This window comes from Strongylocentrotus purpuratus, unplaced genomic scaffold (assembly GCF_000002235.5).
Source record: "Strongylocentrotus purpuratus isolate Spur 01 unplaced genomic scaffold, Spur_5.0 spur5_scaffold_10, whole genome shotgun sequence".
NCBI classification, from domain to species: Eukaryota; Metazoa; Echinodermata; class Echinoidea; order Camarodonta; family Strongylocentrotidae; genus Strongylocentrotus; species Strongylocentrotus purpuratus.
The window spans coordinates 29,498,957-29,515,371 of record NW_022145595.1 but is presented as its reverse complement, the minus strand read 5'-3'; the positions used below and the strand labels follow the sequence as shown (position 1 = coordinate 29,515,371).

At 38.1% G+C, this 16,415-nt stretch overlaps 1 protein-coding gene across 2 annotated transcripts in view; it reads left to right on the top strand.

The window, feature by feature from the left end:
- Positions 1–1,251: 1,251 nt before the first annotated feature.
- LOC752277 (synaptopodin 2-like protein) overlaps positions 1,252–16,415 on the top strand; it is a 31,449-nt gene continuing 16,285 nt past the window's right edge. The window contains exon 1 of one of the 2 annotated variants that reach the window (XM_011682184.2): positions 1,252–1,705. In XM_011682184.2, coding sequence (XP_011680486.2) covers positions 1,400–1,705 — 306 coding nt within the window. In that variant the 5' untranslated portion in view covers positions 1,252–1,399. The remainder of the gene's footprint in view (positions 1,706–16,415) is intronic. The other variant, XM_011682175.2, reaches the window with a different exon arrangement.

Here is a 16,415-nt window from a genome sequence, read left to right as displayed (position 1 = left end):
GAAAATCACCTCGATCAGTCGTTTGAGAAGGGTAAAACAAACCTTTTGCCTTTAATAGTACGTGCGGATAAATCATTATTCACGTATGTCAACGCGCAATCGGTGGGCATGCGAGCGAATCCGAGTACAATTCGTTTCGCTCTCTGCTACCAATGGGGAAAAACTTTGGTATGACTAATAGAATATTTCGGTGTTGCCTTGATATCGACTCAAAGGCTCACTCCTATCAGGGTGCTCAATCCAGGACGACGCGAACCCTTGAACGGATGCTAGGAGGGGGGCATTTGTAAGATTTGTGGACTTTCGTGGAGTTTTGCCACACCTCATAATATATTGCAGACCAGAGGTACAAACGTTTGTACGGAGGGAAGGTTTCGAACATCCGTGAACAACAATACAACATTTCCGCCCATAACATAGAAATATTCAAACTAATTGGATTGGCTCATCGCTCGAGTGAAACGCGGTGTATATTATATCTTCCAAAAGGAGTCAGATCCAGTCGACTTGTAGATCACCGCCTGAAAATATAAATTGAGAGCGGCGGTGGAACATTCATACATCATTCGCGTATCATTGAGAAGTCGGCCATTACATCTTGATGTTCTATTTACATCTGATGAGGATATAAACAATGAGTCACTTAATGTTTTATTAAAGACTGGAATACGTTTTTTAAGACGCTGCCCTTTTGGCGTTAGGTACTTCAACGTTGATTATAGTTTTCGCACCTTTCAGAGATAATAGCTGTCTAAATATTGGCTGTACTCAGTTAAAGACAAAAAGGAAAATAAAGAAGACAATAAATTTGGATCAGCGCAAAGTTCTGGTACATCTAAAGGATGCTGTAGCTGCAGGGTAGCAGACATATTTAGATTTTATCAGATTTAGAGCGATATGAAAGTCCTTCGGATAAGATTTCTGATCTATTCTGTTATACTTTCCCGTTTTTAAACTCTAGACTTCTGGGAGCAAGGAAAGCATTATCGTGGAAATATGAAGGAAATGTATTTCAGTTGCTTGTAGATAATAGTAGCTCGTTTGTTCTTGAAGAAGGAATGACTCAGGTTGCCACGGTTTTTCTGTCGTGTTCTCGTCGTCAACTCGCGATGTTGTCTAGTTATTTGCAACATGAGGCATGGACATTGGATACTGGAAGCATAACCGCATTTAGTACCTGACTTTGAAGAAAAAATAATTGATTTTAAAGAAAAACAATCTACATGTACATCGGAACCTTTCTTCGAAAAGCCCCTGTGTGGTGCTTTAAGTTGCAATTTGATTCCACAAACTGACAACTTTTCCAAATAACAGGAGAAACGTGCATTGCTTCAATCAGAACTATATTTGAAGAAAACTCTATTTTTCTTCGGGATACAATTTGAAATCGGAACCAAACATGAGCCGTCACGAAAGAGTGATATCTCTGCCGAATCTGTCAGGGGGGTACTCACTGACCCTCTCTTCCAATGGTGCAAACACACTGGTGATTCGACTGGTCCCTGATGGGCCGGACAACAGTACTGCGGTGGATGCTGGTGGTGGCGGTACTGGAGGAGGAGGAGGGTTTGGATGTGGGGATGTGAATGCGAATGATAGCTTTGACAGTGGTTACCAAGGCTACACGCCCACTCGGAATAGGAACACTTACCATGGCTTCAAGAATGGGTTGAACAAAATGAACAATGGATACTATTCCTTACCGGTGAGTTCATCAAGGCTAGAGGTGGGGTGGCGGGTGTGGCAGGTGTAGCGATGGTGGTGGTGGTGGCAACCGCGGCAGTTGTGGTAGTGGTAAAGTAGGAATGCAGGAGCAGTTCTGTAGTAGTAATAATGATTGTAATGGTGATCATTAAGATGATAATACTGTAATAATGATAACAATAATAATAAAAACATTAATAATATAACAATGATGATGATAATAATAAATAATAATAATAATAATAATAATAATTGCTTTGGGGAAGGTAACACATGGTTCTTCTACTCATTTTCCAAAAAGCATGCTACTCTTTTAAATTTATTAATGAGCAATATTTATTTACCCTTTTCTCTCTTTCTTTTTTGGAGGGGGTGCTTGAACTCCTATAACCAGATCTCTGAACCGCTACTGTCGGAGTGGTGTTATCGGGGATTAAATTTTTTTTTTTTTAAAGGAATGATAGAGAGGGAGATAGAGATGACGATGATGATGATGATGTCGAGAATGATGATGGTGGTGATGGTAATTAGATGTAAGCGTATTTGAGACGGTATTCCGTATTAAGCGCTATATTAATCCAGATTTATTTTGGTTCTTATGATGATGATAAAGATGAAAAGGATGAATCCGATACCGTTTAATCGTTTGATAAATAATGCATTGTACCAATAGCTAACAAAATCATGGATATACTGTTTGTCACAGGAATGTCCTTTGCAACCACTAGCCTGTAATATTTAATAATAGATAATCATAAATTTAAAATCCACACTGTTGAACTTCAAATATCAGTGCTGGATAAGATATAATACTACCTGAGAGTTAATGACTTTAATGCGATGAGGGTATTTGTAACCCCTTTTCGATGGACCTTGGTGGGGGATCTTAGCAAGTAGCTCGGAAGAGAGAGGTGGGGGTAATGTTTCCTCCTCCTCACCGAGGGAAAGGGGGTAACGGTTTCGAGCAGTATCGAGAGTGTGATTGGGATGGGGTAATCAGTGAGAAATCTTTCGAGAAAGAGTTGAAAAAATTGTTAGTGGTTAGTGGAATTGCGAACATTTCCAGCGAGAGAGGAAGAGAGAAGGAAATATATAGATAGATAAATAGAGAGAGAGAGAGTGAGAGTTAGAGAGAGAGAAAGAGGGGAATGGAGAGAGAGAGAGAGGGGGGGGGGAAGAGGGGAAGAGAGAGGGGAAGGGGAAAGAGAGAGGGGGTACAGAAAGAAGTGAAAGGCATATTGGTTAAATCAGATTTCGTGTAATTAGATAATTTATTTTAGAGACCAGGATAATTACGGAGTAAGCCAATTTGGTAAAGTTAACAATAAAATAATGATACATTAATGTAATGGTTGTACAAAGCATAGCCCTTACAAATGCAATTTGTTAGAGTTGAATACTTTCATAACTTATTAATTATTTAGAAAGCGAAACAACTACCGTTTGGTGTCAAAAGAAGGGCTCTGAAAATGACTTAAGTCATACTTAACAGACGAGATTGAATATATTTATATCAATTAGAGTTGGACTGCATCTCAAGTATCTGATTTGTTATGGATCAGCCCTGTCTCTCACTTTCACTTTCACTTACTTTCACTCGCCTGTAGCACACATATCTTACAATAGCCTATTATCTTAGCTAAAAATGATTCTAATGTTTTTATTGATATATCAAAATGAATGCTCTCACAATGACTGTCTGATAGCAGGAAAGAGAGTTGCTTTAGTTGATATCATATGAGTTAACTTTAAAGGCAGGCTTTACTACTTCAGCTAGAAGGATTAGAAAACCCAGCGAGCCAGCGAGGTCACTGTGACAGGTGGCTATCTCATTAACTCAGCTCTCATTTAACATAAGAAAAAGAGGACCATGGGGGACCAACAGGCACCGATTGGGGAAGTTTTCTATATAGAGGGAGCAAGTAGCTACAAGTAGGACAGTGTGCCTTTAATTTGTCTTGTGACTTCTGGTCTTTAGACAGTATTAGCACATGAAGAAGATGTTTCCCTCTTTATCTTATTTTACCTCTATCTCTATCTCATTTAACATAATACAGCGCAATTACATTTTTTCCTTCCTTCCACTATGTCCACAGTGACTACTTACCATTTATTTTACTCTTCCTTGTATCATGTGTATCTGTTCTCTCTATTTTATTGTTCGTTTAAAAAAAAAAAAAAGATCATTGGATAATATTCACTATATCAGTCCTCTTCCTTCATTTATCTCTCTCTCTCTCGTTCCCTTTCTCTTTCCTCTCTATCTCTCTTTCTCCCATTTTCCACTCTTGATATGTCTCTTCCTCTCTCACTTTCTATTCCCTTGCCCCTCCACTTCTCGTTCTGTCTCTCTCTCTCTATCTCTCTCTCTCTCTGTATGTCTCTCTCTCTCTCTCCTTCCCTGTCTCTCTCTCTCTCTCTCCCGCCCATTCATCCCTTCCCCCTCGTTCCACTCTTTACATATATATATATCTCCCCCTCTCTCAGTCTACTACCATCATGTATGTTCCATTTCTTCTCTTGTCAATGTACCCCCTATATGTTGAGGTACGGCACCAGGTCGCCTGTCTAATTCTATATTTACATCTTTCATAGATTGTATCACTCTTCTACCCTGGTGTCCAGAAGTTTTGCACCGCATTTCTTTCGAATCACTTCCATATCCAGATTTGAAGTTCTTATATTCTGTGCAGATATTTTCTTTCTTGCGTACTTATTGAAATGGGATATCGTATTATTGTAGGCCTGTTCTTTTTATAATCGAAACATTAACTCTTTTCTATCTCGATTTTTTGTAGTTGACGTAATTCATATTTCGAGAATTGATGGGAGAAGAGACTATTTGATATGCAGATCATAACATTCGGAACCATAATGAAACAAGAAGACAATTGAACATTACACGATTTCACAAACGACAACATTTGGCGTAGTCTACTCTAAATGACAGAATAGATTATTTCAAGCCTCAATAATATCATTTCAAGGCTTTTCCTTACATCGATTGTTTTATTTATCATCCGGAGTGTTTCTAATTATTTATGATAGCATTCTTTCGATGTTGGTAAATCTGTACTACAATTGTCACAGAGAACATTCGTGCCCGAATTAGAAGAGGAAATTTTTAAAAGATTTATAAAGAGCAATAAAATGGGCTGATCTACTGGAAGACAGACTAGTCACATTCGAAACAAAACAGAAGGAGAGAGAAAGAACGGATGTGTAATAACTAGGATTGTTACACTCATATCCGTTAAATTAAGTTTTGCTCAGCAGAGGGATTGCTCCGAGGATGAACGATGGCCGGGGAACTCCCCCTTATATCTGAGTCTTGCCTTATAAACTACTACGGGAATAACTAAAGTCTCTCCGCTATTTAATGTTTACTGCTGCAAACGGCATAAAGATTGAGATATGACAAGAGAAAAAGAGAAGAGAGAGGGAGGGGAATTAGGGAGAAAATATGAGAGAGTCAGAGAGAGAAAAATAAAGAATGAAACTTAAAGAAAGGCAGGACGAAGATAGTAAATGGAAAAATTAAAGAAACTATTTAATTTGAAAATATTTTTAAGTAAACATGGAAGTGTTTGAGTATCTATCAAACTATCAAAAGTATTAATATTTAGTGCGAGTTTATAGATAATTTTTCTTCTTTTTTATTGTCCTTTAATAATCTCAGTTGGAAGAAACTAGCAAAAATACTATCCAATTTTTTTTTAATTTGAGTAATTAATATAAGCTATTCTGGTTCATATGGCCATAAGGAAAAATTAATTGAATAATAAACCGAATTGGATTCATAACAAAGAGGGTGATTGAATGATAAAATTTAGCAATCTTTTAATAAAAGATCATTGAAAAAGAACGAAAACTGAACAGATAACAAATGTAACAATGCACAAAAAGACAACAAGAAGGAATAACACGGCATTAAAAGAGAAAATAAAAGTGGAATACAAGAATAGAATGTCACAATATAGAAAGTTCTATTAAACAAAGTATGTGGGCCTAAGATTAAGAACATGATTTTGGTTTGGCACACACATATCCATTATGTACAGAAACGGAAAGTGTTGAAACGGGGTAAGTCAGTACTGCCTGTCTGGGCCGATAAAGCAACATGTCCGACCTTAGCCGACCCATTAAAACCCAAGACGTGACCAAAGAGTAGAGATTTAGCTTAAATTGTGAGGGAAATGGGGAAAAAGAAAGGAAATGTGTTTTCATGATTCATAATTTTTCTGCCATTCATGCAATTTCTTTGGTTATGTCGATTGTCGAGCAAATCCTGCTTAAAATATTTCGCATTTTAAGCATGCACAATGTATCCAGAAATGGATAAACATGCAGGTGCGAGGGGTGGGGGGGGGGGGGGCTCACCTCTCCTGACCTGGAGTAGGGGAGGGGTGATGTCTTTCGGTAGTCCTTCGTCATGTAAGCACACTGTTAGCCGAGGGAGGGGGTGAGGTGTTTCATCTTTTTGAATGGATGGATTCCTTCGTATTCTTTGCTTGTCACGGTTTTTCACTAGATCTTTGGAATCATTCTCTTTAAACCCTTGGATAAAAGAGTTAGATTATAGTTTCTCTGTAAACGGTAGGCCATTTCATATATGGGCTATCACTTGTGCTATTACAGAACTGTTTTTTTTTTTTAAAGAGAGTTTAAATACATACCTCTTTGTTGTTTACGAATTATATTTCTCGTTTTCTAATAAATGAAATAAGGTTTGACGATTTCTGAACAATGCAATATGAAAAATATGAAAGAAAACAAAAAAAGGTTCGAATTTGCTGAGCATTTCTTTTACAGTAAGACTCATACACCTGCATTGAGAAAATGACACCTTGTATACGCTTACTTTTACAGAATCAGGAAGACATTATACCTCGAAAGCTAGATATCTTTGTAACTATAGCAACAATACAGTTAACGGAGGTGTCAACTAATGTGTGTATCTTCCGAGCCCCTGCTAATACCTGTCAAAACCTATATTGTTAAAGAAAACGGCACCTTTCAAATGTTATTCAATGTATATATATATATACTGTTCACGTATAATCTGCCTTATTCTTTTATCTCAAATATTTTGATTTCGTTACATTTGCTGTGCAGAGGTTTATCAACGGGGATGGAGGGGGGTGGGGTGCAGGGGCATAGCGTCAGAAGGAATGAGATCGATGTTAAAAGGAGGCCTGCATCCTAAACTTAACCGACATATTTGTCGTCATCATCATCCCTATATACAAACCTTTAAATCTAGACGATGTTCATTCATTTCTTGTTATCAATGACATTCGGATATCCCATTGTTCGCACAATCCTTGAAATAAGTTGTGAAGTCATGGACTTTATCATATTCAATAATTTAATACAATAAAACATCTGCTCAAGAAATCAAATGATTCTGCAGCATCCATACAAAGAAAGATGTTCACACAACTATTCTTCAATGACAAAGGCCTCTATAAATCGCTGAAAAAATGAGTATTTCCCTTTTTACACTGTTTGTAAAGGAAATAACATAATGTATGATGTAAAATATTAATGTGACTTTGCAAAATAGACAAAGAAATTGGCTCGTTGCTATTTTTTCTTCTACAAAACTTTGTTTGGCTGTGGAAGAGCCTTCTCTGTGTCCTTCGGGGCATCGACAAGGAGATCGACATGAGAATAAGTTTTGTTCTTAATTCAAGGATTTTAAACTCTTTAGCGGTTTTAAGCTCCTTATAGCCTCACTGGTAGACAAGCCATTCAAAAGGATGTGTAAGCTGTTATTCTTCCGTTTTCTGTGTAACAAGATAATAACAGTTACCTTCTGTAGATGACTTGTGCCTATTCTGGCTCTCAAATAATGATTATTCCAACAATGATCTTTTAATTGGCAATGTTTTGGTTCGGCTTTAAAACTGCTTGGTAGGTAGTACAGAGAGGATGACCACTGTATGAAAATAAAAACATTCTATTTTTGTAAAGCTCGACACATCAGTACCTGCAGGACTATGTGAATAAGACCCTATCTATGCTTAATTGCATAGAAACAAATCTTTCTCTGCAGACTTTACAGAATATCAAAGTAGTTTATTTTGCTCCTTTACCCTTCCTCTATACGTTGGACATTTCGAGAACAAATTTTCCGTAAACTTACATTGGTGAATCGGAATGTGGTGTTTGGAGACTGCATAGTATCGTGTTGTGCTTTTAAAGAAAATTTAATATCCTATAACACACTGTTTAATACATTTTCTAATTGTACGCAGAGGCAGAGTGAGAGATAGGGAGAGAAAGAGAGAGAGAGAGAGAAAGAGAGAAAGAGGAAGAAAACAAACAAGGTGCAGCATAGGTTAAAATATAGTGTGAGTTTATCGCCCACTTGGGCGGATATAGGAAGGTCGGTAAGAGAGGGTTTGGTTCGCCTACAGCAATCATTACGCGGCAATTACTAGAAACATAAGTTGGTTTGCTGACTTACAAACCTAATTGGTTGTATGTATGGATGACGATTATATCACAATTAACACTTCCCAACCGGTGGTTTGAACTTGACCCTGAAATGACCTCCTTTATATTTCGAAAACATATTCATCATGCACAATGATAACAAATATACTTCTACATGAATATCGTACTTCAGTACTTATGATTATAACTCAGTTCGGTATTTAATTATAGTATGCCGGTAACACAGTATAATTAGTCCTAATAACATTAATGATATTTCAATGTAGAAATCGATTATCAATATGTTATGCGCTGAAGAATGTTGTGCACAGTATGGTTAAAGAAAACTTTTCATGAATATAAATCAAGTCAGTTAAAACAGCGCATCCTTTTAAGGCTTTGATTGATTTGAATTTCATGAAAATGTATTTCTAAATTCAATTTAACCAATGTTTATATGAATAAAAACAGTGCAATCTAAATCAAAATATCCATCCTAAAATAGGCATATCACAAATTCTAGGTTTAATAATTATGTTATATCCAGGACGCGGTTAACAATTACGAATGATCTTTTACGGACAAAAAAAGGATTCGTCATGTATCTTCAAAGATTACCCCAAATCAAATTGGCAATGGAAGTATGTCTGTAGTAACTCCCTACAAATCCACTTGTCCGCAGGAGCTGTCTCGTTTCTAACAAATTTCTTATGATAGAGAGATTTATTGGGATTAATGTACAAATCCCGCGTTCTAGAACGCATTTCCAGTCCAAATTGGTCGTGTGTCCGGATAGCCGAAGTGGTGTAGAGTTACGCTCGACCGATGACGGAGCATTTTGGCGATTTGTCCGCGGATTCTTTTAGCCGAATTACGAATCAAGATATTATGTTTGGGCACATTGGGTTAAACTATTACGAATGAAACAAACCAAAAACACGATAGCAACTACTTTCTAAAAATCAACCTAAGGCAATAAGGCAATTTCAATGCCTTGCTAAAAAAAAAACACTGGTATCATTATATAACAAATGAACAACAAAATAACGGTTTGATGGTTAGTTTTATGTGACTGCTAAGAAAGCATGGATATGCTTGTAAGTAAGCAACCACAGGACCGACGGCTTTAAATCCTCTCCGAGGGACTTGGCAATGAGGATTAATGCCTTACCAAAGGGCACTAGCGCATCGACTTGGTTTCGAACCCCGACCTCCTGGTTACGAAACCACTGAGCCATCGCGCCTTTATAAAATGATATAAAACTGTCTTGGATTCATCTTATTGTGCTGATGACCGAATTCTTGAAATAAAAGCGTGGCCTATTTGGCTACCGTACATCAACAATAACAAGAAGACAACATACCCTGGAACATTAATAACGTAGCTATTTTTATCAGCACAAAGGGGTGCTTGGTTGGAAGTAAGGGGGGGGGGGGTGTAATAAAACATGCCAAATATATCTTTCATAATGTTATGAATATTAAAAAGAACAATGTCTTGTATAATGTCACATGATTGAGGTGCGTCTCTTCGCACCAATGACTAGATTTCCTTGTAATGTGATCCTGAGGCCTTGTGTTTTTCACCCAGGTGGGTAGATTATTTCAAGATTTTTAATAGAGAATGAGAGGATGCTAGAATTACACTGATCACAAAGAGACAGGTGTGTGGGCCGGGAGAGTGATGATAGATGTGTATTATGCTATGTTTAGTAAACTGGTTTAAAGTTTAAAAAAAACGTCTTGGTTTATTTTTAATTCGGTACATAATTTTGTCAAATTCTTAAAAAAAAAAAATCATCTACATGTATGGTTTATTCTTTAGTCATATTAATGTTTTAGTGTATTCCATTGAAGAAAATGGCAATTAATTAATGTTTCCATACATTATTATCATATTATATATAGGGCATTGCCTCACACGAATCATCCATATAAGGCACGTGAAGAGGAAATATTTGATATTGTAACTTATTAATATTGTGATTATTTCATTTCGTTGTTTGCATTTGTATGAAAATGATTGAAAAAATAATCACATGAAATTGGAAGTAAGATTTGAAGAAAAAAGCTGAAGCCCCACTGTCAAATACTCAAAGAAGAGGAAGGATGAGAAATGGAACCATAATGAAGACGGTATAACAATAGATTAGACATATTACCCATCAATCTGTCAAGAAAAAGCTTCAATTGCCGGAAATAATGCTTTCCCGCCATTTCCTCCTTCTTGCCTCCACTTTCTGGTTACCATGGTAACGAACGGTATCTTGACGACAACTTCGATCTTCTCCAATTATCACCTCAATCTCCCAGATTATTTCGGATGAGTTGGATGAGTCTTTCAAACTTTCCGATTTTGTTTTGTTATAGAGGGGGGGGGGGGGGTGTAAATAGGCATGCTTTGTATATTGATGAATACATTGAAGAATATCAATTATATGAGACATAATTAAGGAACCTTGATATTTGATTTTGGCATTGCGCTGCATTTTCCTGCATGGAACATCGATTCATTCAAGTAGCAAGCAGCTTCTTTGATGCTTGGGAAACAATGCAAGACTTAGAAATGTATATCAATTTCCACACGATTTTGAACTCTTTACAAAATTTGAAGGCTTTCGTTAATACCATGTGGTAGGGTTATCGAAGGGGTTGTGACATATTCCTTCGCCAAAGGAACTCATTTTGAACTCATTCGTCAAAACAAATCATTTTGAACCTTTCTACTGAAAAATAGGGGCCCCGGACTAGCCATGACACTGACATCATGATGAAAATCAAATTAGACATATTGACATATTGGTCATACCACTTGTTATAAACAGGGTGACGTCATATCGTTTGCTGAGTGTTAGAGGGACGTTAGCCCATATTGTTTAACACAGAGTTAATGCCCTTCTGGCTCTCAACAGACGCATGCACAACGAATTGCGCCCTCTTCGAAGACGAGAGTCTTCTGACACTAGTCAGATTTCAACGTCAGATCTGAGACTTTTTGTGAGATCATATGGTAATTTTTCTTTTAACCCACCAGATATTTTCATGGGATTTTTATTTTAAAATGATGAAACTCGTCTTCTCTAAATGGACAATATGAAACAAAACTTTGAATGTGACAACCATCATATGTTGGGCATTTGTACATGCATCTGATCCCTGAGAGAGTGACAACCGAAACTCGTAAGGTGATTGATGCATTCTTTGCCTCTGCTATGAGTTTCAAAAGGGGTCGAGGAACTTATTAATTTATTCTACTTGGAGATTACTTTTCATAACTGATCAGCAGTAATGGCAAGAGGAAAATAAATTTACTCGTGGTACAGTAGAATGTTATCATTACGTTACGTAGTCTTAATAGTTCATAATCTATACAGATAATGCTATTTTATCAAACGAGACTCAAATGCGTTTTAAAGTTGAATTAACCTGTATAAAAAATGACAAAGAAGAAGCTGGGACACATTCTGCACTTTGTTAACAAATTATAAATTTCTTGAAAGTACTAACAAGGGTTGTATGATCGCAATGATGGTGGTTTTAGCCCGAGGGTTATAAAAGGTGAGAAACGTGTCAGTGTCAAACGAAATTCTGACAGTTCTCAGTTCCCCCCCCCCCCCTGCGTCATAATGAGTCATTAGCCATACTGGGTAAGCCTATGCATTAACACCTCCTGACTTACCCTGTCACAACATTCACCTCATCATTTAAAACAATGATCTAGGATTCCAAATCCTAGATTTACGAATAATTTGCTGGATTGGAAACCAATTCTACAATGAAAGCTAGTACTCGCGCCGATAGACTTGGCACGAAGACAATCAGGGAGAGGTGGGGGGGGGGGGGGGCTAAATCTTGCCTTTGTACTTGTCATTTGCCAATAGAATCAAAATTGTGATTAGTTGTAAATGGAAAAATTGTTAAAATTGTAGAGAATATAAAATCAAACAAACACACGTAACTAAAGTCCACTGCCTTCGTGACAAAAGAAAGGTTCCCTTTGGAATAGAAGATGAAACTGTCTGCTATGAAACTAAACAAATTAGAACAGACGTAGTGCCATTGTCCACATTAGTACATAAAAGCTAGGGTATTTGAAACCTAATGATATTGGATGACACTTTTTGTGAGTCATCACGTTTATGTTTTTTGTGTGAAATTTACCAGGGGGGGGGGGGGGGGGTCGTAAGTGGGTTTTTGGTTGAAGAGTGCGAACCCTCACCGCCCCCGCCCCCTTACAGACTTTTGTTGGCAAACCTCTAGTTGTTGGCAATTTTTTTTTTTCACGCATTGTTGGTAAATGTAATAAAAACTAATAATGACAATTATGAGGGATAACCTTTTGGGACATTGTGAGAAAATTTGGTACGAGGCTCCCACATCTTTCATAGTTTAGCGTCGCCTATAAATATCATACAGGACAACGCTTAGAGAATGGTAAACAGCCTTTTTCTCTTTTCAACCTCATTCTGTCTCCTCACTATACTCATGCCATGTCATCCCACATACCCATAATAAATTTCTACACTTCAATAAAATCACGGATGAAATTCCAAAGTGACTAGTAATTGGTTTCGTCTTTTACCTCAAGACAAAAATTTCCTTCATTCTGGTTTATTTCGACTTTCCCTCATTTCTTTTTATCATTCAAGGCAGAACGAATCATGACGGCAATTTCCTGCATCTTTAGAGGTTAACCACAGTAATAGCCATTCAAGTTTCACATTCTTTTACCATTACAACCACTCACATTGTTCGATATTTTTTTCTTCTGCGAGAAGAGGCCAAAACATTTCTTTGCGCCTACACAAAGTTTTAGATAAAGTTAAGTTCTGGTCATGGCGTTTGCATTGTGAATGAAACTAACTGGAGGCGATTGGAAAATGTTGATCGTATGTGGCACATTAGTATTGATGTAATCTGTGAGGTTTTGGAATCATCATTAAAATGAAAAGAAATTGGCCCAGTCTTGCTTAAAGTCACATACACTGTTCACATAAATATGTATATGGGACTACATAAACATGTGGCAACGTCTGCAGTTGAGAGAGGTATATCAAATCGTAAGAAAAACGATGAAATACTTCACAAGTTTCCTGTGAGGCTTATTTCTTTGAATCTACATCTCTTTCTCCCCCCCTCTCTCTCTCTCTCTCTCTCTCTCTCTCTTTCTCTTTCTCTTTACCTTCATCTTTTAATAATATTTCTCACCGTCATAATGCATTCATTGTTTACTTCCTATATGTACCGTCTGTAGATGACAGAGGTATATCATTTCGTAAGAAAAACAATGATTAATTTGATCACGTTCTTGACAGGAATCCTGGTAGACTTGACAATGGCACCAGGCCAATACCTGTTCGTTCCCCCTCTAATCCATTTCAGTAAGCACCGCTTTGATGGTGATTAATCCTTCTTCCCTTGACCGTGACCAGCTTATCACACCTCCATGAAGGGCAGTATGTTTTTCTTATAGGAGGGGGGGGGGGGGGTGAAGAGGAGGGGGTCTTCAAAACCAAAGTATATTTCAGACCGAGGAGGGGGTCTTCAAAACCAAAGTATATTTCAGACCGACTCAATTTGCACAGGTAACAGACGTGATAAAAGTCGCTCATGCATTATAACATTCAGCTCCTTCGATATCATACCTTGAAATCATACTTTGCCCGTGTGCTTAACGTTAAATACAAAATATATTTGCCCTCTGCAACCACGAAGATGAATTGTTCTTTATGAAGTTTCTATGCAGTTTTGAAGCACATTAAGTAAATCATTTGAGTAAAATTCATCTCTCCTGTATGACGAACCTAGTCCTAATTATCATCTATGTATACATTTGATATGTAGACGATCAATGTGAGCATTACCGTAGCCATTTGGTGTTTCGTTTGGTTTATGCTACAATTTGTCAATGTTTTCATTACATGCACATTATTTAGTTTCGATACAGTTTGGGCGAGTAGCCCCTCCCCCCCCCCCCGAAAAATTCCGGTTAGTACATCATAGATCAACATAAACTCTACACACAAGTTATCACCCTCATTTCGCACAAATAGGCCTACATTTTGATAAGCTGACAACAGGTTTGAGAGGTGATGCTCAAAGAAAAATTATATTTTCCCCTTTTTCCGTCATGAACGTTTTTCACCGCTCTACAATCTCACAGCTGCCTGAGCAGGGGGGTTTAAATGTCGGATGCGGTTATTGATTTCCAGGCTAATGAAATATTTGCCGAGAAGAGAGACTTAGGGGCACTTTCTCGCTTCTTGGTGGCGTAGCGAGAATCCATGAGGGAACGCTGGGCTTAGGGTGGATAAAGTGCAATTATCAGGCCGCCCTTTATGGGGAGAGGAGGGGGTTTGATGTGGGAGGGTACCTTATAGCATCATCTTTTTTCACGTCCCCTTTCCACTTCTCTTTCTTCCTCTCTCCTCATGTCTAGCAAGTCTTGTTTCCTTTTCTATTTTGTGGACGGGGGGGGGGGGGGGGGGTCAGCATTCGTGGGGGAGGGGTGCCCCCGCTCCTATAGTTATACGCTTCTCCTTGTTAATCTGTATTAAACTCTTTTAACCAGTTGTAACTTGATATCGTGAACCTGAGTTTTCATTACGATGCCTGACTATTATACAAGCAGATCGAATGGTTCGTGGTTCGAGTTCCTGTCGCCGCACTTTTTAAAATTTACTATTGCCATTTTCAAATCAGTTGAAGTTAATGGATGCCTGGTACGAAGTAATACCTTGCATATTGCCTCAACCAGGGGAATTGTAGTACTTTATAGGCGCCTTGAGCGTCTCATGGGCGAATATGTTGGCAAGCAATATTAATGTATCTATTATTATCAGTGTATCTTCATAAGAGGGAAGGCATTAAAGAGGATGATTTACCCCTCTAAACAACATTGCGTGACCATGAATTGTATTTTGGGAGTCGTTCACATCGCGAATGCCACTTGACTCATGAATCGGGAAACATTTGTCCATTTCTTGTCACGATACGTTTCAACACGTACATCGCGTGCACGCCTTTGAACACATGTATCTCAAATTCATATGTTATGTGGACTATTTGTTTTCAAGATCTGCTATCTCATTGACTCTGATCATTTAACAAAATATTTCTGTCTGGCCCTTAGACGAACTAGGCACCCCCCTTAAATCAGTTTACTGTTGGGCAACCTTAACTTTATTTTCGTTCAGCGACATTGTCTGCTTATATAATTATGAATATGATGTACATGTACCAGGTACTTCGAAGACAAAATGACATTCCCATAGGCCTAATACACGGACCACCCGGTTCCAGTAGTCAAAGTATTGTGTTTTGATCCATCTATCAATGTGATATCATATTATGAGACGGACACAACAAGGTCTGTCATTCCAGTCGACAGTCGTCCTAGTAACATTAGTCAAGTGCAACAGATGAACGTTTCCGCAGAGATATTTCATTTTTTCCTCTCAAAACTGTGACTCAAAACAGCGGGACATCCCTCACAAAATGACGGGGATACTGATATAGATATAGATTTGTTTGATTGTTTTTGTTTTGTTTTCTGTTTTTGTTTTTTGTTGCTGGGGGGGGGGGGGGGGGGGGGGGGGTAACGCAGATTTGGGACATTCCAATTGACCATCGCCCGGCCCGCGAGACCGCGAGTCTCGGAAATCCACACATTATGTTGTCAGAAGGCCCGCGAGACTGACTTTCTCGGTCTCGGGGGCCGTCTATATCTTGAGCCCTCAGACAAAATCTTGAAATCTTGCCAGACCTTGTCGGTCAACTCACTTGTCTTGGTCAACTTATTATGCAGACATAGTCCACATAATTATAACACTGACATTCATTTTCTTTCATGTTCACCTTTTCGAATTGTGTTCCCGTTTCTATATACAGGGGCGTAACCAGCATTCTGAAGGGGGGGGGGGGGCTAACTTCCTAAAAAAAAAAAAAAAAAAAAAAAAACAAACAAACAAACAAATTAATATTTATATGGTATGCCAGATTAAACGCTTCAAATGAACAGGGTTAGGATGAATGACGCAATCAGGTTTTACGTTAGGTTAAGGGTTAGGGTTAGTGTTGAGTCCAAAATGTAACTTAGAAATGCAGATAGAAAACTGACAGGAGAGCAGTTGCCGCAGGAGCCTGTGTCTTACAACCGAAACAGGATGTTGTTGTGTAACCGAATGTTAGCAGAGAACACCCTTGTCTTAAAAACTTGGCAAGGGTATCGGTAACTGAGTTGCACCTCGATAGATTAACAGCCATTTAGC